Here is a 24,496-nt window from a genome sequence, read left to right as displayed (position 1 = left end):
TTCAGAGAAAAACAAAACAAGAAGAATCTTTATCTTAGGGTAGAAAAGTATTTCTCAATGGGTGACAGGAAGCTCAAACCATAAGAAAAAAATTGATAATATTACCAAGTTAAAATTAAAAACATCTGTTCATTAAAAATATCCTAAAGAAAATGGAAAGACAAGCCCCATAAATGAGAAAAGATACTGGCAACAAATAATAGCCAGCAAATGATTACAATCCAGTTTATGCCCATCAAAGACCAAGTAAAAATTTAGTTTAATTTGAAAGACAAAAACCAAACCAAAAAAACTCACTCCCCAGAGCCTAAAGCTCTCCTTATTCTTACGTGAAAGTCTATAAAGTTCTTTCTGTTCATAATCTGATCCCCATATTTACGTTCTACCCTACTACTCTCTTGCTCACTGGGCTCCCACCAGATTTTCTTTAACTTCCTTGGTCACTTCAGGGCCTGCTCCTCATTCCTTTCTCTCCGCTCTCTGCAAGGTGCTGACAACCCTCAACCTTCAGGTCTTAGTTTAAAACTCACTTCCCCAGAAGGGCTGTCAGTCTTTCTTGATTCTTATGAAGGTTTGCTTATCTCTTAGAGTTATACCACCCTAGTTAAGTAAGGTTCCCATGGGACAGTGAGCACCATCACTGGACTGGATGGTGGGGGCTTGTGCTTCATTCTTGATGCTGGTAAAATCTGACTCTAACCTTGGGCCTCACATGTGGGAGTGTTAGCCTAGAAGATTCTGAACCCCATTCCTGGAGGCTGAGGGGGGATGGGTTCCCACTCAACCAAGCAATTCTCCAATACCAGCTGGGTGTCTTATTACTCAGCTAAATTCTGATACTGTCTCCATGGAGATAACATCCTGCCTCAGCCCTTCCAGACACCTTCCTACCACCGCTACCACACCACCCTCCACTTCAGAAGCCAGTTGCAAGTCCAAGTTGTCACCTGTGCTTCCGACAGTTCCTTCTTGGGTTCCATTAATTTGCTTACAGCAGCTCACAGAACTCAGAGAAACATTTTGCTTACTAGATTAGCCGTGTATTGTAAAAGGATATAGTTCAGAAACCAGAAGATAGAAGAGATCCATAAGACAAAGAATTGGGCAAGGGTGTGGAGTTTCCTGCCCTCTCCTAGTACACATTCTCTCCAGCTCTTCCCATGTGTTCCGTCAGTGAGGGAGCTTACACAATCCCGTCCTTTGAGTTTTTATGGAGGCTTTTTGGCATGATTGATTAAATCATTGGCCACTGATGATGATGGGACTCTGTCTCTAGCCCCCTCTTCTCCCCTGAGATCAGAGAGTGGGCTGAAAGTTCTAACCCTTTAATTACATAGTTGGTTCTCCTAGTAACCAGCTCCCCTAAAGTCACCTCATTAGCATAAGAAAAGATACCTTTGCTGCTCTTATTGCTTAGGACATCTCATGGGTTCTCTGTGCTAGAAGTAATGGACAAAGACCAAATGTATAATTCTTATAAATCACAATATCACAACTAGCTCAGTGTTTTTTGAATTGTGAGTCAGACTCATATGAGTGTGCAGTAAAATCAATTCAGTGAGCTATAATCAACATTTTTTATTAAGTAGAAGAGAATAGAAAATAACTACAGTAAGCTACACATACTATTTGGTAGTGTTAAAATTTTGTTTCATTTATGTGTGTATTCTCTGTAGATACACACATGTACAGCACATATGAGTTTTGCTCAAAATGTTGGACGGAGCTCATCTTAGTATCATCTGAAATTCATTCTACTTTTGATGGTCAGTTGCAGGATTACTGAAGAACCTAAAGTCAATGGCCTTTTAAACGCAGCTTGATTTAAGTACTCTGAAATAACTGAAGAAAACTTTTCTGAGCAAGATCCCCTAGCTTGGTGACCTTAACTAAAACAAAAGCATCGATTTTGGTAAGATTTGTTAAAAATCTCTAAAAATTTTTTTTTAAAACGTAAACAAGTTTCCAGGAAATTATATTTCTGTTTTTCCTGGTAAACTTTGGACCAATTCAGAAAAATTTCTCCGATGGGAAAGTTAACTATGTAATAATCAGATTTGGGGCATTTTCCCTCACCTTTTCTTGCCATTATCACTTTGTGAGTTAAACTGTAAGTTAAGACAGTTGAATCCTTGACACAGGAGTCACTGGATTGAGTCACTAGATTGCTTCTTTTGCTTGTTATGTATCTTCCCCTTAAAGAACAGCTTAGGGATGTTGAGGGGCACAGAGATCTGTGTTGTTAGTATGAAAAACGTCCTTGCAGTGATCTTTTTCTTTGGGTTCTTCTACATGCAGTTCTTGCTACTGGAGGAAATCTCATTCTTGTTTTAAGTCATTGGAATGTGTTACAGATAAACCTAGGTTGAAAGTTTGTTCTTGTGTTCTTTTAATTCTTGACTTCTTTCCATATATTCACTTGCTTTTGCTAGAGGTGTTTGTTAAAAGCAAGAACTCCTAGGGCACCTGGGTGGCTCAGTCAGTTAAGCATCCGACTTCTGCTCGGATCAGTCTCAGGGTCCTGAGGTGGAGCCTGGCATCTGGTTCCCAACTCATCCAGGAATCTGCTTCTCCTTCTGCCCCTCCTCCACTCCTGTACACATGTGGCTCTCTCAAATAAATAAATCTTAAAAAAAAAAAAAAAAAAGGCAAGACCTCCCAGTCTTCTGACCAGAAAGCAGGGCATATCTATTTTCTCCACCCCAACAACTACAGAGAAGTGGAAAGAATAGTGACATAAACACTGTACTCATCACCTAGACTCACCAGTTAACATTTTGTCTTCTGTGTGTGTGCTGAAATCTTTGAGAGCAAGAGGCCATCATGATGACGGCGTACCTCATGATACATCAGCATGCATCTTCTATGAACCAGGGTATTTTCTTATATAAGGATGATACAGTTAACACATATCCAGTGTATTGTTTGCACTCCCACTCCAGTTCACAAAATGTCTATGATAGCACTTTTTCTTTCTAGCAGTTTTCCCCCAATTGATAACTCATATTCACAGATATCTTTGTGCCTATGTCTCTGCAGTCTTCTCTAGGGTAGAACAGTCCCCATACTATTACTTTATTTATGACTTTGGTGTTTGAGAAGAATCTAGACCAGTCTTGTGGCTTGTCTCACTACTTGGATTTTTCTGATTGTTTCCTCCTGTTTAGATTCAGGTTAAATATTTTGAGTAAGAATAGTACTGAGGTGCTATTGTGTATACAGTTGTATCCCATTGTTGGTGAAGCATAGTAATCTGTGGGGTGATGCTTTGACAATGAATCACTTGATCCCCAACAACTTTTTACCCATGGGTTTTAGCCTCTGTTGATGCTATTAATACATTTGGAGCGGTGAAGTGGTACATTTTGCATTCTTTTCCCTTTTAAATTAATACTCTGTAAAGAAGAACTCTCCCTGCACACCCACGTATGTATATGTGTGTGTGTGTGTGTGTGTGTGTGTGTTTATATGGACGGACTTCTGGATACCTTTTTCCATTGATAGCAGTCACTATTCATTGTTTATTATTTACCATGCACTGTGGTAAGAGTTTTATAAGTACAATCTCATAGATTTCTCCCAACACCCTTGGGATAGATTTTAAAACTATTCCCACTTTTTATTTGAAGAAACTGAGCCCCAGAAATGTTAAGTGACTGGCTCTTACTTACATAGATGGTAATAATTCCAGCTTGGTGGCTCTGATAGCCTCTTCATTATTGTGCATCACTGAGTGCCATTCAGTATCTCCTTTCTCAGACTCAGTCCAGCCCCCCCACAGACAGGGTCTTTACTGAAGGACATCTTCACAGTTCAGAGATTATAGATACCAGCCCAGTCCTGGGCTGTCTGCTGGGGTTATTACCCCATTTCAGAGTCTGTTGTCTCCTCTTTCCTGGGTCCTCAGTCAAGGTCACTGGGTCCCCCATTACTTCTCTCAGCATGGTATCTTCTGGTTGGCTGTAGTCACAGATGCTCCATACACCCATGTTGGCCAGTGGGTGCAAGAATGTTGTGAATTTGGGAGTCATTCCCTATTCCCTGACCTCAGAATGCCCCACAGCCCCACCTATTTTCTTGGGGTACCATGGACCCCACTCCTGGAAACTCTTTCTTAAAATGTGTTATAATCTAATACAGTTATTATTCTTTATGATGCTTAAATTGTCTCAAGTTCTGCCAGTCATGACCCTTTCTAGTTGGGTCGGTGTCCTGCTTGTGATTCCCTGTTAGTTTATTTATTTATTTATTTATTTTATTTATTTACTTTAAAGATTTTATTTATTTATTCGTGAGAGAGAGAGAGAGAGGCAGAGACACAGGCAGAGGGAGAAGCAGGCTCCATGTAGGGAGCCCGACTTGGGACTCCATCCCAATTCTTCAGGATCATGCCCTGGGCCAGAGGTGGCACTAAACCTCTGAGCCACCCGGGCTGCCGTATTTTTTTTTTTTTTTTTAAGATTTTATTTATTTATTCATGAGAGACACACACAGAGAGAGAGACACACATGCAGAGACACAGGCAGAGGGAGAAGCAGACTCCATGCAGGGAGCACGATGTGGGACTGGATCCCGGGTCTCCAGGATCAGGCCCTGGGCTGAAGGCGGGGCTAAACCGCTAAGCCACCAGGGCTGCCCCTCCCCATTAGTTTAGATAGCTTTCTTACTCCCTGGCACAAGAGCTAGCAGGCTCACCATGCACCCTTTTTTTTTTTTTTTAAAGAAACCATGATATGACACTAAGTGTGCTTATTGCTACTGGGATTATCCTTGTTCTGAGAAAGATTATGCTTTTTTTTTTTTTTTTTCCTTTTTAGGAATTTTTTGTGGTTGATAGCATAGTAGAAATGAGAATAGTGGTCAAGAAAATCTCTGCCTGGGGGGGAGGGGAAAAAAAAAGAAAAAAAAAAAAAGAAAATCTCTGCCTGGTTTCCTGGTGGAATTGTCCAGAATTGCTAGGGATATGTATTTACTGAAGCACTGTACTTACTCTGTTCCTGCTGATCATTGGCCTCTCAAGTCTTGTTGATCAAGCAGAGTTGGGGACATTTGATTAAAAACAATTCCTCTTTGGGGCACCCAGGTGACTGAGTTAGTTGTGTCTGCTTGGGCTCCGCTTGTCCTCTTGGGGTCCTGGGGTTGAGCCCCAGTCAGAATCAGGCTCCCTCCCTCTCCCTGTGCCCCCCTCCTCACTCCTGCTTTTTCTCTCTCAAATAATTAAATAAAATCATTAAAAAAAAAATTCCTCTTTTTGCAGAAGGACAACATTTCAAGACATTTCCTGTGAACTTGATTTGCTTGTGGGTCCTTTTCTACACTTCGTTCCAAAATAGAAACTGCAGGGAAATAATTCTTTGTTACAGAAACTCCAGTAGAAGGCTATTAACAGAATTGAGGCTATATCTACCACCTCATTGCTGTATATTTTCAGAAGTAATTACTGGCTATTTTTCAAAATTAAATTAATTATCTTAATGGAATGCTTACTTGTCTAAGTTTAAAGTTCATTCCATTTTAATGTTTATTCTCTTGAATGGCCCATCAGGGGAACCACCAAAAAAAATGATTTTTATTTTGTATTGTGGTTAGAGATAAGAGAGTGTTTTGGGTTTTCTTTTCTTTCTTTTTTTCCCCACCTTTTTAAATAAGCAATCAAAGATAGTAATAGCCTAGGGAGCTCAGTGAGAAGAGTTTTTCCAATATATGTATCTTTCTCAATAGGTTTTTTCTTAGTTATGGTTACAGAGTGTATTTTATTTTAATGTCTAATTGGTACTATGGTCTGTGCCCTTTTTTATTTTTGGCTTTTTTTTTTCTTATAAAGTCATTTTTAACTTGTTTGTAATTAGATGGTGATTTGTCTTAAATTATTTCAGTAACAAGTCAGTGTTGAATTATGTACTCTTAACATATATATCTTTTCCTTCTGTCTTTAAGAAACAAGAAGTTTTACATTTCTTGGCATGACTGTAATAAAGTAGTAAACTTTGCAGGTTAATTGCTCTGTAATTAACGTGGATGGGGTGGAAACCAGAGAGAGGAAGATGCCATGGGGCATCTTCAGCTTGTGTTGCAGGGCAGTCCATTAGGGTATGCTACTCTCAGCTTCTGGAATAAAATCTGGTGAAACTGGAGTCTTCTCCCTGGGAATCTGCTTTTTGAGTTTTCCTCTGTTAATGAGAAGACGTGACAGAGATTCTTCTTTGTATTGAATTGTTGAATGTCATTTGAAATTTGATAGAAGCCATTTTATTTTTAATTGAGGAAAGGGTGGAGTTCAGTTGATGGTGACTCACTGCTTTTATTTGAAGATTAAGATGGCATCTTCCACGTTTGTATTATTGACTAATCAGGAGTCATTATCAGTGTGCATCTGCCACTTACTTCTAGGATCGTTTCTAAGTGTGAACTTATAAAGAAACTTAAAAATGACCACCTAATAATGAAAGTGGTGTATTTCATAGATGTAAACATTTTAAAATGTACTAAATCATTCCTGTATGTCTCACATTTTTGTCATATATCTTTTGGTGACAATTAATTGCGTTTTTATTTTATAATCTTATATTTTAAACACTTGAGAAAGACTACCCTTTCTACCAGATGCTCTCTACTTAGTATGCTTTTTTTGTTTGATATTTTCTATGTATAGTCTGACTCATGAAATGGGTTCACGGAAGCCCTTTTTCATTCTTTTTTCTCCTAAGTTCAAGGCATGTTCCACTCACCAACTTGACTGTTATTTGGGTGTCGCCATTCTTTAGATCCGTGAAAGGGCCTTTTCAATTTTGGTATAATAACATGTGAAAAATTAAAGCTTCAGGGTGGCATCCTAGAACAGAAAAATGGCATTAGTGGAAAAACTAAAGAAATCTGAATAAAGTCTGTAGTTTGATAAATAATGCACTAGCTTAGTATTTAGTTTTGGTAATTTCTGTGGTTATGTAAGATACTAACTTTAATGGAAGCCAGGTAAAGGGTATATAGGAACTCTGCTCCTGTATTTCTTTCTCTCTGACATACATGCAGACATAGGCAGTGGAAATTAATTTATCAGAATCTTTAAATGTATGATCATATGATCAAATAGTGGTGAGTTAGGTGCCAGGAGTGCCAGTGAAAGACCAAGGGAGTCCTGTGCAATCGTAGAAGTGTGGGATGTGTGAGAGGCCTTTGCAGAACAGGTGGAACATGAGGTGAGCTGGGATGGATGACTACAACTTAGGTAAAGGTGAGGTTATAAGAGATAAGAGATGACATGAATTGAGGGGAACAACATGCCAGTGGTGATGCAGGATGAATTCAAGTGATCTAATGGAGGCTTACTCTAATCAACGTATGTATGTTAAAGGGTCTGATAGGTATGGTGGTGGTAGAAATATAAGGAATTATTTGGGAACTGATAGACTCTGGTGATTCAGGATGTGGGAGCACAGAAGAAAGACAAATTGATGGTGGCCGATTAACTTGGGCCAGCAGAAGTTACCTAGGGCATTTGTATGAAACATTTTTGTTGTCACATAATAATAATGCTGGACTGCCAAGTAGAACTGTCTGGCAAGAAGTTAGACCAGGGCCACCAGAGCATTTGAGGGGAGCAGAAGGTTGAGGACTGTTCCTCTTTAGTGAGCAGGAGAAGAAAACACCAAGAAGGAAAGCTAATAGCAGAGCATTCAGACAAGTAAGAGAGGCCTCTTTGAAGCAGGCAGAGTGAAGTCTCAGCAAGGAGAGTGTACTGTCTGTGGCTGTGTGTATGTCAGAGAGGAAGAAAACTGTAAAGTCTTGAAATAATTGCAGTGTGGTCACCAGTTTCAGGAGAAGGGGCTCAGAATCTAGATTTTTTTTTTTAAAGATTTTACTTATTTATTCACAAGAGACAGAGGCAGTGACACAGGCAGAGAGAGAAGCAGGATCCATCCATGCAGGGAGCCCGATGTGGGACTTGATCCCGGGACTCCAGGGTCATGCCCTGGGCCAAAGGCAGGCTCCAAACTGCTGAGCCACCCAGGGATCCCCAGAATCCAGATTTAGAGAGTTAAAGAAAGAGGGAATGTGTGTGTGTGTGTGTGTGTGTGTGTGTGTGTGTGTATACAGAAGGGGCTTCCTAAGAAGTGGAGAGAGCAGATTTGCACTAGTTTTTAGAGAAGTTTGGCTGTGCAAAGTCAAGGACACACACACACACACACACACACAGGCCAGTAGCTGAAGAGGGCAAAAGAAGGTTATTTTAATTAAATTTAACAAACATTTATCAAATGCCAATTATGTACAGGGCACTGTGTTGGGGGCAGTGGAGGACGCACAAAGTGATTAAAATACAGTGTTTTTTCCCTCCTGAAAAAGTGCTACGTTCTTTTGGCGTTCACTAGACAATTCATCATAAACAAAATCCTAGGGATGCTGGTATCCAGCTGGCTGGCAGAAGGACAGAATCAGTGGCAGAACAGTTGAAGGTGAGGAAGAGCACTGCAGAATCAACAGCACTGAAAGAAAGAGGGAATGGAAAGCTGACACAGCCTGTGTAGGTGGGGCAGGGTCTCGGCCTCAGAAAGATGGCCAGAGAGGAGAATGGGAGAAGCTAGTAGTGCCAGAGCTACTTGGAGGTGGAATAGTGAGGCTCTCCAGAAGTCTCTACTGTGAATGGCATATGCAACAGACTCAGGTTTTTTTTTTTTTTTTTTTCCTGCCTTTGAAATGTTCCTGGTTGCATAGAGAAATGAAGATGAGAGTGCTTATTTTTTTGTCCTGAGAAAGAAAAATGGAAGTGAAACACCTGGATCACCGAAGGAAATGCTTCTGGCTGAGGCTTTTTTTTTTTAATGTCTAATAAAATAAATGCACATACTTTGGGATTGCCCAGGTATTCTGAGTCTCAGTGCTTGCAGGTAGCTCAGGTTTGCGTCAGATGTAGTCTCACAGAGCTTAGAGTCTGGGAAGGATGATAAAAGAAGACACATTTGCAGGCTCTTAATGAATGCTTTCCAATTGAACTTTGATCTGAGGTACAAAGTGGATATGTGCCTGACCCATAGACATCAAGTATTAGGAGATTTAGAAGAGAAAGGGAATTCAAACAGTTTCTGGTGATTCCAGTTGAAAAGGTTCTGAAATAAATTTGCCATGTATTTACCTAAAGGCCTTGTTTTCTTCCTAGACATTTTTTTTTTTTTTTGCGCATTTAGGAAATAGGATGGTGTGCTCATACTTCCTGGTCACCACTAAGTAACAGTACAGAAAGAATTATGAGCATGACTTTGGCTCCTCAGGTGGAGCAATACACTGTCTTGAAGCCTGCAGTTAGTGCTTCACAGGACTATAGGGTGGGCACGGGCTGGTACAATATCTGGATCACTGCTCCAATTTGTCCATTTTATTGATGTAAACTTGCTTTAAAGGTGTTAGTACTTTATTGACTATATTTTAAGTGCATGTAGCCAGAAAATAGTTGTAGGTCAATTGGAGAAAAGAGCTAATTAATGCTATACTTTGACTTTTATAGTCAGACACAGGAAGGACGTATAGAGTGAAAAGAGGAAGGAAATAAAAGTCATTTGGGGAGAAGAAAAAAATACTTTTTTCTTTGAAATATTTTCTTGAAAAGAAAAAAAAAAAGCCTTTCAGGATCCTTTTTCTCAGTGGAAGGGAGCAGCATACGCAGTCCTACCTGGAAAGAGTCTAGAAAACTGTTTGGCTGTCATACGGTAGACCTGACAAGTGACTGACTTGGAAGCATTAATTAAAATGTAATCACTGCAAAAGTTAGTCTGAGAATTCCTCAGCACTTGTTCCCCTAGAACAGGGTTAGGCAGAGTCTCCGGCAGAAGGGGGTTCCGGTGGGTGAGGGTATTAAACTTCCTGTCATCTTGTTGCCTCCCCCTCCCACCTCCCCACTCCTAGGAGGCCGAGGAGGCTGCAGGGCCTGCCCAGAGCCTTTCCTGTAGCCAAGCGTGATGCGGCCTCTGCTGAGGTCAAGCACTCCCATTCCAGCCTCTCAAGGGCTTTCTCCATGTGTTGCCAGTGTGCTGGTAAAAATGACTTTAAACTCTTGTCAGCACAGTTACTGGTGCATGCATCACAGTCCCACTCAGATAAACCTGTCACAACAGCGAGGCGGCCGCTGGAGAAGAGTGCAAGGGCAGGCCTCTAGCTTTCCATTCGAGCATCACTAAACGTGCACAGAGTGCCCAATTATTTCAGCATTATTGAGCAAGCCTACAGGAGGACCCCAGCCTTGCTACATTAGATTTTCTTTAGTAATTTGCTCAAGTACCGCTGAGGACACTTAAAGGGCTTAAAACGGTGGCTGCAACCGGTTTCCTTTTCTGGGTTGTTAATTCAGGTTTTCTCTTTCAAATTAACTCCCGCCGCATGCTGTGCAGCGGTTCTGGGAGAACTGTTTAACACTAATTTTCTCAATTTTCAGCTTTTTTTTTTTGTTCAACATAACTACTTTAACAGTTAGTCACGTATATGTTTTGATTAGAAATGTAGGATAGCGAGGCCGTATGTTTTGGAGAACAAAATACAGACATTTTGTTGGAGAAAGCTGAGTTTCAGCTATTAAAAGTTACTTAGCTAACTTTACTATGTAAAAATTAAAGTTCCTTACAATATGGTGCAAAACCCCCAAATCTAAGTAAAAAAAGAGTATGTCTCCCCTCTACATCTCCCTCCCTCCCCTTCTAAAAAAATCTATATAGAAGGATAAATCTTGTCCTTTGTGGGTGCTGAGTTTTCCTTGATCATTTGCACCTCTTTTCTTTTTGGTGGCTGGGGGATGGGGCACGGATACAGGGAACAAGTTCAATATCTTTGTCTAATTCCTCACAGCAGCAACAACTCCAGGCCCAGCATTTATCACATGGACATGGTCTGCCAGTTCCTCTGACCCCACACCCTTCGGGGCTTCAGCCCCCTGCCATTCCACCCATCGGGAGCAGCGCTGGCCTTCTGGCCCTGTCCAGTGCCCTGGGAGGCCAGTCCCACCTTCCAATTAAAGATGAGAAGAAGCACCATGACAATGATCACCAAAGAGGTGAGTGATTCTTTCAAGATGTCAATCCGCTGTTACCTACCTGCCAAGGAGGGTAGGTTCTGGATAACCATTGTTTATTCTGTCTCTGGATTTAATTTAACCAGTGAGTACACAAAGGATTTCCTCTGGAAGGTAAATGAATTATTGGAAGCGTTTTTTCCCCCCAAATGATCCTCTAGTGGTTGGCAACAGTGAATGCAGTCCCCAAAGGCAAGGGGTCTGGTTTCCTAGTTATTGCCTTTGATCCCCAAGACTAAATCTGTAATACAATCCCACAGTGCTCTGTGTTTGAAATAGCAAGTGGCATTAGTGGCTGATTTTGACCTATTCTGTTTTGGGGAAGGACTCACTGATAAAGACTCACTTGATAACTTGACAGAGTCAGTTATTAGTTATAAATCAGATCAGCCTATATGGTGCAATAAAAATCTCTCAGGTAAGAAAACAATTTTAGTAGTCTTAGTAATTGAGAGTGCAGCCCAAATTAATGAAATCTGTTGGCTTTAACTACCTCTCTCGCACAGGCTGTCTAGAAGCATGAAATTAACTCATTTCTTCCTATAAGAACGACACAATTGTTTATGCAAGTAATTGATTTGAAGGACAGTTGTGCTCCCTCCAGATTGGTTTCCTCCCTCCATTTAAAGTATATGATGAGTTCAGAGTTATTTTGATGTGACCGTATGTTTATATGGTGCTTACTAATAATTTGTATTAGCCAGTGGCAGAAAAGCAAATGAAGAAGTCTCTCCCCACATTCTTTTGTGGGAATTTAGTTAGCACATGGGTGGTTCATTGGTTAGAAGGGTGTGGTTATAATTAAAACCTCATATCTCCTCTTGTTTCAGTGTCATTACCATGAATAATAACCTTGTGTAAATGATTTTATCACACAAACATGAATTTCCCATCTCTGAGGTTGGAAACTGTAGTATTTCCCATCCAGTTACAGTAATGCTATGACGCAGAGCTGAAACATGACTGTGAACACTTTTATAAGTGGACAAGTTGATAAGGAGTATAAATAATCTGAATTTCCAGCTTTGGTTTCTGAAATTGTGTCAAAGGTAGATTGGCACCTTGTGGATCTGGTTGAGTAGTATTAATAATTAACTTTACTGCAAAGATGACATCTGTGCCATTTATTATTTAGCAGAGATCAAGTTTGATAAATACATGATTTTATGTAAACTAACTGGTACTTTTCTTTTTCCTTCTTCCCACCACCTGTATTGCTGCTGTTTTGCCTATAGACAGAGACTCCATCAAGGTAGGACTCACATTCACAGATGAAGGAATTGAATGGCTTAACCGTCTCTAAATGATTTGAATAAATCTAGTGACAGATTCTTTGAGATTTACAGAATGATTTGGTGGGTTTTACCAAATGGTTAACTGTATTTTTGACTACTTTCAGTTAAGTGGTTGAGATTTTTGAAAATAGTGGTCTCATTTTTCTGTCACAATTGGAGTTTTAGACCAAGATGGAACTCCAGAAGATCTGGCTCACATTGCGTATTTTATGTCTTGCTATGTGAGGAAGAATAACTACCCTTCCCTCCCCCTCCAGTTAGCCTATGGCTGTAAGATAAAAATGAAAAGTAGATAAATTGATTTATAAGAAATACACATTAATCTCGTCTTAGAAAACAGTTCCATCCTACAAAACTCCCTAAGATAATGTATAAAAGCATTCCTCTCTGCCAGAAGGAAATTTATTTATTTATTTAATACCATCTTGTTTTCCAGGAGAGCAAGTTATTCTTAGGTTTTGCATGTCTTTTATCTGCCTCTGTATCACTTTATAGACAAGTTGTAGGGAAAGAGGAAAAGTATTTAGGGCCTAATGATTTGGATGTGATTGTGTGATACCAGAATGGGATGTGCTAAGGATGCCTGAATTTATAGAGTAAGCAAACAAGAAAAACAGCCTACCATGGCAGGAAATGAGGAAAGTATGAAAACTGCTTGATCACTTTTGAGCCAGGCACAATGTAAAATGCCACTGTGCTATGCATAATTGCCTATCTATATGTGCTGTATTTTGTAAAGATTAGAAGGACAAGGCAGTTCTCAAGCATTGGCCAGTGCACAGATGCTGTGGATTCCTTTCCTTGTGTTTAGCAACAATTGTCTTGGAACTTAGGCAGTTACATTTCTTGTAGTTTTTAATGAAGTTTTGTGTATGAAGTGTATGAATACTAAAATCTTTCCCTGGAACCATCTGTGCTATCACTTTGAAAGCCTCTTTACTCCTTGCCCTTTTTTCCAAAACCCTTACATAATGGAAAATAAAAATTAAGTGTATCTATTTTACCCTTCAAGAGTCTTTGTAGTTTGAAAGGGCATCTGTACACCCGTAGAAATGTCAACATTTACAATTGGAACTGCACACACTGAATTATTTAATTATGCTTTTACAGTTGTGTATTTTGTTGTGTAATGTGCATATCAATACCCAGATTTTTAAAAAAGCAATTTTGAGCTAAGTGTTCCACACAGGTGTGCTTAGGAAGTAGTAAGTAAATGCACTGACCAGGATTAACTGATAGCAGCCCTTGGAAAAGCCTGTCTAGTTATTCTGGAGCCAATAATATAAACATTCCCTGCCTTCTTATGATAAATACATACCTTTAGGCAGGCCAGTGAACTAAACAAAAGCCTCCCCTCTCCTGCCCCACTCTCAGAAGACTGAAAATATTTATACTCCAGTGCACACTTTTGTGTCAATTACATTTTATATTCCCTTATGCCAGAGCAGGGTGTATTTTGAAATCATCTATAATCATTCAGGATGAGTCTGGGAGTAAGTGTCTATATAGCTAGAAGCCAGGGGGAAAACAAAAAAGAAATAGAGGTGGGTGATTTAGCCTTGATTTATTATGGAATGGTAGCTATAAATAGATGTTTCTGTTGGGTATAGTTCTCAAGATTTGAAGTTGTGTCAGGTTTGGGGCTGTGCTGCGGCTTTGCAAGGTGAAACAAGTTTGCTAATTTTCGTAAATGTGTTCTGTGATGCTCAGAGAAGCAGTTAGTTGCTTGTTCCATTGATCGTCCTCATCCTCCCTTAAGTGGCTCCTGGTTAAGAGGGGCTTTTTATGATTGTCTGCTGTGTGACTTGAGATGGTTTTTATCAGCCGGAGCATGCCAGTTGCCTGCAGCTGGAGTCAGGCTTGTATGAAATAATTTATTCATGCAGGATAATGCTCCTTAACATTTAACAGGTAATGAACGTGACATAAATTTCCTTCTTGCTTTTAATTTTTCCCTTTCCTCTTCTAATGTGCAAACAGGCAGCTCTGGTACTCTAAATAATAAGTAATTTTTGGCCATCTGTCAAAAGGAAATTTCAATACAAATTTAAATTAATGGTGCCTGAAATTTTTTATAGCTCCTCTAAAAGCCTCTAATGTGCAGAAAATTCTGAATCTGCTGGTAGTAATTAGTGTTGCATGTAATGAGGATGTGGGCTATGTTATACAGCCCCAGTGTAACATTTTGATATGGTAGCAAAATTTTGATTTATACAAGGTTGTGGATGGGTTTAATTGTGAGAGACACTTTAAAATGTTTTCTTGACGTTACAGATTATTAAACAGGGCAGATTTCAGAATAGCTCATAAAATGTAATTTAAGCGTACTGTAAAGATTCAGGTAATTAAGGTGCCTTTACCTTTTTAGGTGTCAAGTAAAATGAGAGGAATTCACTTGTTAAAGCCCTGGGCCTTTTTCTTCCTTTTCTTTTCTCTTCTTGGAAGTTCTGTGGCCACTAAACCCACATGCTATTGGCTTTATTGATCTTGTTTTCTATAGCTCCAGTAGCCAAGTTTATTCCTAAGCCTTTTATTTACAGACCTGTATCTGAAGTTTTTCAACAAGGGGTAGAGAATATAAATGTGGACCTAAGAGAAAGCACTCTGGGAGCCCAAGAATCAATTTATTTGGGGATGAGAAACCAGAATGGTGTGTATTTTAGGCGGTTGAGGTAAACATCCAGGGGACCTGCTTGTCATTTGGCTATCTGGTAACTCCACTAAAACTAAGCCCCAGAAACGTGGACCATGATCCACTCTTATCCTTAGTGGTAGGTTGGAAGACCCAAATTTAGCTGTCTCAAGAGGTTCCTTGAAATGAGGCTCTTACCCCTCTCTCCTGACTGGGGGCCTTCTCACCATCTACTGGTACATCTAGTACCATTTCTCTCATCCCTTGAAACAACATAAGCGAAATTAAGGAAACATTTTCTGGGGTAGTAGAACCTTCCAGTGCTGAAATAGGTTGGCTGGTTCCAAAGTGGGGACAGAGCAGTCATTTCCACATGCTACCAGGAGCTGCCTCATTGTGGTCATACCAGTTCATGAAGAGAAGTCATGAGATTCCTCACATCACTGGTCATTCTCATTGGAGTGGCTGATGTGAGGATTATGATTTAGAACTGTGAAGGCCAAATTACCCAAAACTTCCCCTGGAATTTGAGGTTGAGAAATTATGACTTCCAAAGGTCTATACAATTCTAATATCTTCTAACAAATAATGGATACCCAAATAAAGACCAGCTTCAAAAGAAATAGCAAAATTCACCATCACTATTGATAAGCTCCATGGCCCCTTCCAAATTGATATTATTATGCAAACTTTATTACTTCGTTCGTCCTTTTAATGTATAATAGATATCCTGTTTGTTTTTTGTTTTTTGGGTTTTTTTTGATCCCAAATGCAATAACCCCCTTGAGTCAGCCATGGGAAGGATTTGCCTATTTTATTTGTAAAATAAGTACGTTTTTCATACATAGTGGTAGCACTTTTACTTTATTATTTCATTGGATCGTCTTCCCCAAAATGCTGTGTTCATCATCAGAGTATGATCATTTTTAGTGACTCATACACTGTCAGATTAATCTCCAGAAACAGTGTACCATCTAAAAAATGCCGTTTTTGTTTCCACACCAGTGGAAAGTACAATACTTTATAATTTTTGTAATTTTTGCTAGTGTAAGTATGGATGGTGCACTTTATTTTTCTAAACTTACATTTAGTTACTTTTCAAGCTAAATGCTTTTCTATGAGTGTATATACTGCGTCATCCACCCTTCCCTGTCGTATATGAATTCTTTGTTTTTGTTTAAGGGTTTTCATAATGATCTGTTCATTAGTCACATCTAAGGCAATGCCTGTTCATTCTGCCTCAGCTGTATTTTGGTGTTTATTCTGTGCAGGTGACTAAAACATCATACGTTGCTTTTCTTCTCGTCTCCAATTATTTTCTGTTGCCAAAGAGGTTTATCAATGGAGAATTAGACTAAGGCTGTTTTTAGTAAAAACTGAAGTGTGTGATTCAGGCCAAGAAAGCACTTTTACCTCATTAGTTGGGTGTTAAGGTGAAAGTGGGTTTTTAGCTTGAATTAACAGAATGATTACTTCTGTTTGCCACTTCACTTTGTACATCAAGACTTGATGGTTAAAAAAAATTTTTTTTTTAAATTAAAAAATATTAAAAGAAAAAAAAAAAGACTTGATGGTTAAGGTTCAGTTCCGGTATCTTGTGTGACTGGTGGGGTTGGTTTTTGTTTGTTTTTTCTGTCTCAAAGGAGTATCAGTCCAAAAAGAATGTGCCTTTTATATGTTTAACCCTTTGGTGTGTCTTGTGTGGAAGAAAGTGGAGAAGAAGCCACTTGAGAAAGAAAGGCTAGTACAAGAGGGGATAACCAAATGGTTCAGGCAGTTGTGTTTTTAAGCACCTCCCCCCCCCCCACCCCCATGCACCTGCTTAAGATACGAATGTTTGTAATTTTACCTTTTGGGAGAAAGCTTGGTGGGATTAATTTTCATTACATAGAGTTTTAGAAGGACATGTTATAGAAAGAAAAGGGCATAAAGTAATAGACTAGATTTTTAATCTATAAAACATTAAAGAGAAGGGTATAAACAAAAAATAAAAAATAAAGAAAAACTCCCCTACCAAACTAAACTGTATCAGGGCTTGCATTATGTCCTATTTTTTCCCTCAGTCATCAGTAACCTGAGAAAAGCTATCTTATTAAGGACTGTAACTTGGACACTGCATCTTACCCATTCTGACCTAGGGGAAAAATAAGGTGGGCTCCTGCTCACGCCCCATTTGCTGCATGTGTAACTCATAGTTGAGATTTCAGCTGCAAAGGTGGGTGGCATATGCTTAGCCTACCTTTAGCCTTCCTTCAGACTCGAGGAAAGGATTAGAGGTGTTAAGGCCCTGTCCACATCACAGAGCTTTTTGTGTGACTTAGTCTTATCCTTTGTTAATAAAAATTTAAAACCTACTTAGAAGTAGAAGTCATAGTGCAAAGATCATTCCTATACTTAGCATTGAGGTGTAAGAGCTATCGATTTTTAGCCACATTTTATTTTATTTTAATATTTATTCGTGAGACACACACAGAGAGAGGCAGAGACATAGAGGGAAAAGCAGGTTCCCTGCAGGGAGCCTGATGGGGCACTGGTCCCAGGATCCCAGCATCATGACCTGAGCCAAAGGCAGACAGACGCTCAACCACTGAGCCACCCAGGTTCCCTTTAGCCACATTTTAATCTATTCCTTTATTTCTTTGCTAAAGTATTTTAAAGCAGACTCCAGATAGCATGCATTTTGCCTTTATGTACTTGAGGATGTAAAATGAATACATCTCTTTAAATAAGAGACTTTTTTTTTTTTTTGGTGACTATAATGCCTTTAATCACTCAATAAAAGTAATTACTTGATAGCTTCTTAAGTATCCAGCCTATAAGCAAACGTCTTTGATGATTTCCAGTAATTGGTTTGCTTGAAATGGAGGCCCAAATAGGATCCATTTCATTTTGTTATAATATCTCTCAAGTCTCTTTTAATCTGAGTGTTCTCTTTCGTTTTTAAAAATTTTCCTATGCCACTGCCATTTGTTGAAGAGCCTGGGCTGTCCTTCTGTAGACTGGCCCATATTCTAGATGTCTCTTTATGCTTCCTTGTGGTGACAAAAATACTTTCTGCTGAATCATACGAGGAAAAGTCTTTTCTTACACTGGGAAGATGGATAGAATGACCCCTTGGTTTGCACGTAGTGTTGGTGATGAACAGTTTTTTTTTTTTTAAAGATTTTATTTATTTATTCATAGAGACAGAGAGAGAGAGGCAGAGACACAGGCAGAGGGAGAAGCAGGCTCCATGCAGAGAGCCCGACGTGGGACTCGATCGAGGGTCTCCAGGATCATGCCCTGGGCTGCAGGCGGTGCTAAACCGCTGCGCCACCGGGGCTGCCCAGTGATGAACAGTTTAATGAAATTTATTAATAAGGGAGTAAAATATCTAGAAATGATGCTGATCATTGACAAATAGAATTCTCTTAGTATCTTTTAACCTTCAAACACAGACTATGATGTCTTTGAAATCGAACTTCACTTTCCAAACATAAATATTGCTTAAGACAGACCTTTAAAAATAGATTTTTAAGGGAACCCTGGGTGGCGCAGCGGTTTAGCGCCTGCCTTTGGCCCAGGGCGCGATCCTGGAGACCCGGGGATCGAATCCCACGTCGGGCTCCCAGTGTATGGACCCTGCTTCTCCCTCTGCCTATGTCTCTGCCTCTCTCTCTCTCTCTGTGTGACTATCATAAATAAATAAAAAAATTTTAAAAAAATAGATTTTTAAGTAGGATTTTTAAAATATGTTAAGTACATCTGTTTCCTTGGGTGGTGTCTTAAATATGCCCTTTGCCCCAACAGAGTAAAATTTTCTCCCACTAAACTTTTAGCTCCTTGAAGACAAGAATCTTAATCTTCTTTGTGGAACCATTAGGTAGACAAATCAAAGATTAGTTAAGAAGGGAATTGTAATTGAATTAGGAAAATCCAGACGCTGCTAGGAATCCTCCCTCCCTCTAGTAAGAAGAGCTTTGTGTCAACGGCAAGTCACTTTAACTTCCCTGGATCGCAAGGGTATATAATGCTAGGTATTTTTTCAAGGATTTGGAATTAGATGTTTTCCTATGTAATTCACTTCCATCCTATAAGTGCATTTTACAATAAGAATCTTCTACCACAGGGTATGTTTCATCAGTAAAGTTGGCCATACTATTAGCTAAATAAACACACTGGTAATTGTATTTCATTTGGGGGGTTCGGGGGGAAAGGGATAGTTTAATGTTTTAAAGTATGCCCTCAAGCATTCAGTGTTTAACTCTTTTTCAGTTTTCCAAAATAAGATGGTAATTTGAAATTAAATGTTTCAGCATCATTGTTGCTTTTATTTTTGTTGTTGTTCTTTGTAGGATTTGTTTCTAATGTGTATTTTACTATTCAGAGTACCTGATCAAAGGACAACTAGGAACTTTTGTTCTATGTGTTTATGATGCAGTAATTCGTTCAGTATTAATTGATACCTGCCTCTAGGCATGTAAGCTGTGCGAAATGTAACAGGTGCCCTAATTCCAGAAAATATGTTGTAATTATTTGTTTTTTCGAACAGATGAATAAATATCTTTAGGGCATAGCTGGTCCTCAGGTGGCAAGCATGAATGGATTAATGATGTGACTAGGGCAGACGTGCTTGTTTGCTGTGCCCTCCTCCACCACTGATCACCCAGGCAGAACAAATAGTAATTAACAGGGGTGGGTTGGTGGTGGGGTTGGCCTTCCCAATTGATTTTTGGCAAGGGTGCTTTCTTTTCCTCCATGAACCAGTCCTCTGAGTTATTAGACAAACATTTTCCTCCTGATGTTTAATGTATCTACTTTTCTTAATTAGGATGCATTTCATCTCTTGAAAACTATTGCACAGTAAAGTTAATATCTAACATTTTAAAATTTTTTAGAAGGGCCCAGGATTTATCAAAACGTTTTATTTATTTTAAAGATTTTATTTATTTATTCATGAGAGACCCACAAAGAGGTAGAGACATAGGCAGAGGGAGAAGCAGACTCCCTGTGGGGGCCCGATTCAGGATTTGGTCCCAGTTCTGGGATCAAGACCTGAGCCAAAGGCAGACACTCAACCACTGAGTCACTCAGGTGCCTCTATCAAAACATTTTAACTGGCACTTTAATTTCAAAGGCATTTGTTTCTCAAAATGTAGATAATTCTTTCAAAAGAACTATTCCAAAGAATTGTTCACCATCTTTTTTGTATTCTTCCAGTAACACTTACCTATAACTTCCTCTGGCAAAATTAGAAGATCATCCAGGGTAGCTGCATACTCCTACTTCTCACTTTCTTGAATCATTTCTGCTGGTAATCATTTCATTTACCTGCATCCAACTTATATATATCTTGTTCTATGGTGGTTTGAAGTAATTCATGTATCTTTTAGGTTATAGGCTCCCTATGCTGGGGGTGGGGGAGGCATCACTAATAAGGGTTGTCTTTCTTTTCTTTTCTTTTTTTTTTTTAAGATTTTATTTATTTATTGAGAGACACAGAGAGAGAGGCGCAGAGACACAGGCAGAGGGAGAAGCAGGCTCCATGCAGGGAGCCTGACTTGGGACTCGATCCTGGATCTCCAGGATCACACCCCAGGCTGCAGTCGGTGTTAAACCACTGCACCACCACCGGGGCTGCCCAAGGGTTGTCTTTCAAATGTAAAGAGGAATCTTGTCTAATTATTACCATGGCAGCTACCTTGGGACAGGGTTGAACACACTTTGGGTCTCACGAAAGAGTACTAGAAAGGAATTGTGCTGAGGGTTGAGTAGTACTTCTGCAAGAATTTTAGATTCTTTTAAATAAGCTTACCATTAATTGAAAGTAACAAAATCCTGTTTCAAGATCAAATGCTGCTTGGATCTGTCAAAGCAAAACTTTAAATCTTAGAGTTGAATACTTAGTTGATTTACTTTGAATCTAAAAATTGAACCAAAGTACTATTACCTTAACTTTATCAGATTCATTACTCTGAACCAATTCAATTATTTCTGCATGTAGTAAATTACAGTACTTTAAAAAACATTTCAAGCTTCCCTTACTAGTATTGTAATTTAGATTCCTATTTATTTGTGGTAGTTATAGTTGGTGGTTAAGCACCTTCCCTCCCCCCACCCCTGGGATCTCTGATGCCTGTAGTTGAGCTTCAACCCAGCAGAAAACAGGCATACACTTACATGGAACCCACTCCCACATAATCTCCCTTTCTTCCCTCGCTGTTGAATATTCCATCCCTCCTCAACGTCTAAATGTTCGAGAAAAGCTTATGCTTTCCTATCCTTCGCACTCCCCTCCGCCCTGGTCCTGATTTGCAGTGGGGTGGAAGTTAAAATGTCTTAAGTATTATTGTTGTAAGTGAGCTTTCTGTGATGTATCGTGATAGGGTGAGCAAGAGGAATTCTTTTTCATGGAAATGAACTCATTATTTAATTGTATCACATCCTAAGGATTCTTGAATCTGTCTTTCAAAATTGGTACTTTTCAAGTTGCTGAGTATTCAGAATCTAGGGGAAGAAGAGAAAGGGAGAGGGGAGGTAAACAGGTTAGTGATGCCACCCAATGAGAGAGGCCAGTAGGCAATATAACACCACCTCATTTTCATTTATTATGGTCATTTTAATTCTAGAAATTTTTGAGTATTCTCTTCATTTATCTTTCTTTAAACTTGTGTTTTCTTGAGCGACATTTGGCCTTTTGAACAACAAAATAAAATTGGAAATGCTAATGTTTTGAGCCAACTAAAGGCGGAAAATAAAAATGTCACCATGGTAACAAAGCTGCTTTCTAGATGGTTTCCTAAGATATGCCTGAACTAGAAGCAGATGTCTGATTTGAGAATCTTGCCTCCTTCAATGTAAACAAATAACTTCTGGGCAGGTGTTGGAAATAATATGGAAATCCTATTAAGGGGCCCTGGGTTCCTGTCAGTCAGGAAGCCCATGCCACAAAAGGGCTGGTTGTCACATAAAGGAGCAGAGTAAATTCTCATTAGGCTCGAGCTTTTCCCAGGAAATGATTGTCTCGGTGTGTTCTTTCTCCTGTGAATCTGAATGTAAGCTGTTGCTTCTATTGATCTATTCACTGGCTTTATTTTTCTCCTCTTCATTCCAGATCCTCCCTCGCCCAGCCAGCCTGTATTCTCCCCCTCACCCACCCCTTCCCTTTAGATTAACACTTGATCTGTGCTACTGCTCTGAGAGTTGTGACATTTGTGATTTTAACCTCCCACCCTGGGTTAGGTTAGGGGGAGGGGGGAAGGGGAAAGTCAGGGGAAGGGGGGAGTCAGTCTTCATCCCTGGGCCTGTTGGACAAAGAACCAGGCTGATTAGGCCGAGGCCAGGGACTGTTGGGAGCCAGCACAGTGAGAGACAGCCAGCCCTGAATACTGGTTCTGTGTATATTTCCTTGGAGTTATATTTGTGTTAATTAAACAGAGACCAGAAGCATGAAGAGACAGCGTTTTGTGAACTTTTTAAAACCTACCTAGTTGCCTTGGTGTAGTCAGCCTCTAAAACTGCATGAATATAGTAGCCGCTGGCCATGTAAAACATTTTAAATTTGAATTTGTTAAGATGAAATAAAAATTTAAAAACTAGTTTCTCCGTTGCACTAGCCACACTTCATGTGCTGAGTGGCCTAGTATGGCACCATAGCTGCGCTACCAGTGCAGGTAAGGAGCATTCCCATCATCACAGGAAATTCTGTTAGATAGGAAGAGACTTTGACCTGATAAGGCTTGCTGGTTCTGCTGTTCCTTCTGGTTAAAACTGACTGTGATATTCAAAAGCAAGGTTCCTCTCCATGCATAGAAAATACGGGGCATGTGTATGTTTTGGTTTTGTAGTAGCTTCTGTACTGCTCACAAATTGTTGACGTGGTCAGCTGCACTAATACAGTGATCTTTAAATGGTTGTAGGTCTTTTTTTTCCCTAGTGGAACTGGTGGAGGAGCTTAACATGGATCTTCCTAAAATGGACGGACCCCCAGGAGATGCATTTTAATGTCTCTAGATAGAAAGTTGAGGCAGTTTGGTGGTGGTGGTGGGAGGGTTTGAAGGCCGTGCATAATGATGCCTCTTTATAATACTCGGAAGGTTAAATGTGGATCAGCACAAAACAAGGCTTCAGAAAAGCCACACTATTATTATGCAGCATTTCTCGGACTATAGTCCCCGAGACGCACTTCATAAAGCCAATAAAGCTCGCACTGGTGGTCTCCCGTTGCCCTAGCAACGGACCATGGGGCACAGTGTATGTGAAATGCATGAACATCTGTGAATTAATCTTTTTTAGTTTGTTCTTTTCTTGGCACTGATTGGGCCACTCGGGCTTGTGCCTGTGACACTGTGTGTGGAGGGGTAATCTGGAGCAGTCCCCAGGGTCTTGCCCTAAAGTGGATGGTGGAATGGCAAGTGAAGGGAGATTTATCCTGGTAGTGCATTCGGCAGTGGAGGGATTTGGCCTGACAGCACTCTCGGTGGGATGTTATTAGCTTACTTTCTGGTGCATGGGGAAATGAATAAAAAATTTTCTAGTAAATCTGGGCATTATTGGGCTTATCGGGCTGCCCTGAAAAAATAATCTTTGGAGAAAATTAAAATAATCACTTGTGTTTATACCACAGTGATCAGGACTTGAAAGGTCTCCGAGTTATCCCATACCCTGCCCCAGCCCAAGGCTCAGGCCCAGGTTTGGCCTGGGGATTATAACCAAACCATATTTGGGCTAGTCAGAGGGAGGTTCCTGAATTGGGTCCTTAGGCTGGAAGGAATCTGTTTTCCTAATAAAATCTGACAGTAACCTAGTCTGTCCTTACTTAGGAAATTTTAAACTAAGCTGCTGACATTTTTGCTCTTGGGAAAATCGAGTGACCTCTAATAGAAAAATAAAAAAAAGAGGCATCCAGGAATACTTTGGTTAGATAAGTCACTCCACAACTGCTGACGGAATTGTCTTCAGTCCCTCCCGTGTTCAAGCTGACGCCCTCCCTCCAGACCATGGGAGCACCATGCCGCAGACTCTGCTCACTTCCTCCTGTCACTGCCAGATGCTCACTTGGGAAGTGTTTTGCTCACCCTTGTCATTTTCAATTCCCTTCTCCTCTTCCTTTTTTCTTCTTCTCCCCTTTTTTGGTCTCCCTCCATTCTTCCTTATGGGTCGACCCTCTTTCCTCCATGGGGAGGAATGCAAGAATATTACACATGAGATGTCCCATGTTGGATGTAGTCTGTGTGTATATAGTACATAGGGTGAGGAATTGCTTTAATAAGTGTATTAAGACCCGAGTCCGTGGAACATGCTAGCCCATATATGATTTGCTTGGTTGTCTTTAATATTGAGGGTTATTGAAGTAGGAAGGACAGTCAATGTGTATGTTTTCCTTTGGATATTAATTAACAAGGCATAGCTCAACCCCTGAGGCTGAGCAGTTTTCCTGATTTTCTTTAGACAGCTAATGTCAGGTTATTATTTTGATGGTCCCTGACTTTGAAACCTGTTGGTGTTGATACAGGAGTTTGAGAATTGAGCAATGCA

The 24,496-nt window shown here is 39.9% G+C and overlaps 1 protein-coding gene across 12 annotated transcripts in view; it reads left to right on the top strand.

Moving 5' to 3' along the window:
• LOC112644677 (transducin-like enhancer protein 4) overlaps positions 1-24,496 on the top strand; it is a 142,472-nt gene that overhangs the window by 61,642 nt on the left and 56,334 nt on the right. For 6 of the 12 annotated variants that reach the window (XM_049091783.1, XM_049116501.1, XM_049091767.1 and 3 more), the window contains 2 exons: positions 10,831-11,035; positions 12,289-12,305. In XM_049091783.1, the coding sequence (XP_048947740.1) occupies positions 10,831-11,035; positions 12,289-12,305 (222 nt within the window). The remainder of the gene's footprint in view (positions 1-10,830; positions 11,036-12,288; positions 12,306-24,496) is intronic. The other 6 variants (XM_049091762.1, XM_049091775.1, XM_049116487.1 and 3 more) reach the window with 1 other exon arrangement.

Source organism: Canis lupus, chromosome 1 (genome assembly GCF_003254725.2).
Source record: "Canis lupus dingo isolate Sandy chromosome 1, ASM325472v2, whole genome shotgun sequence".
Taxonomy (NCBI): domain Eukaryota; kingdom Metazoa; phylum Chordata; class Mammalia; order Carnivora; family Canidae; genus Canis; species Canis lupus.
The sequence above is the reverse complement of the archived record's forward strand: the minus strand, read 5'-3'. Positions and strand labels throughout refer to the sequence as shown.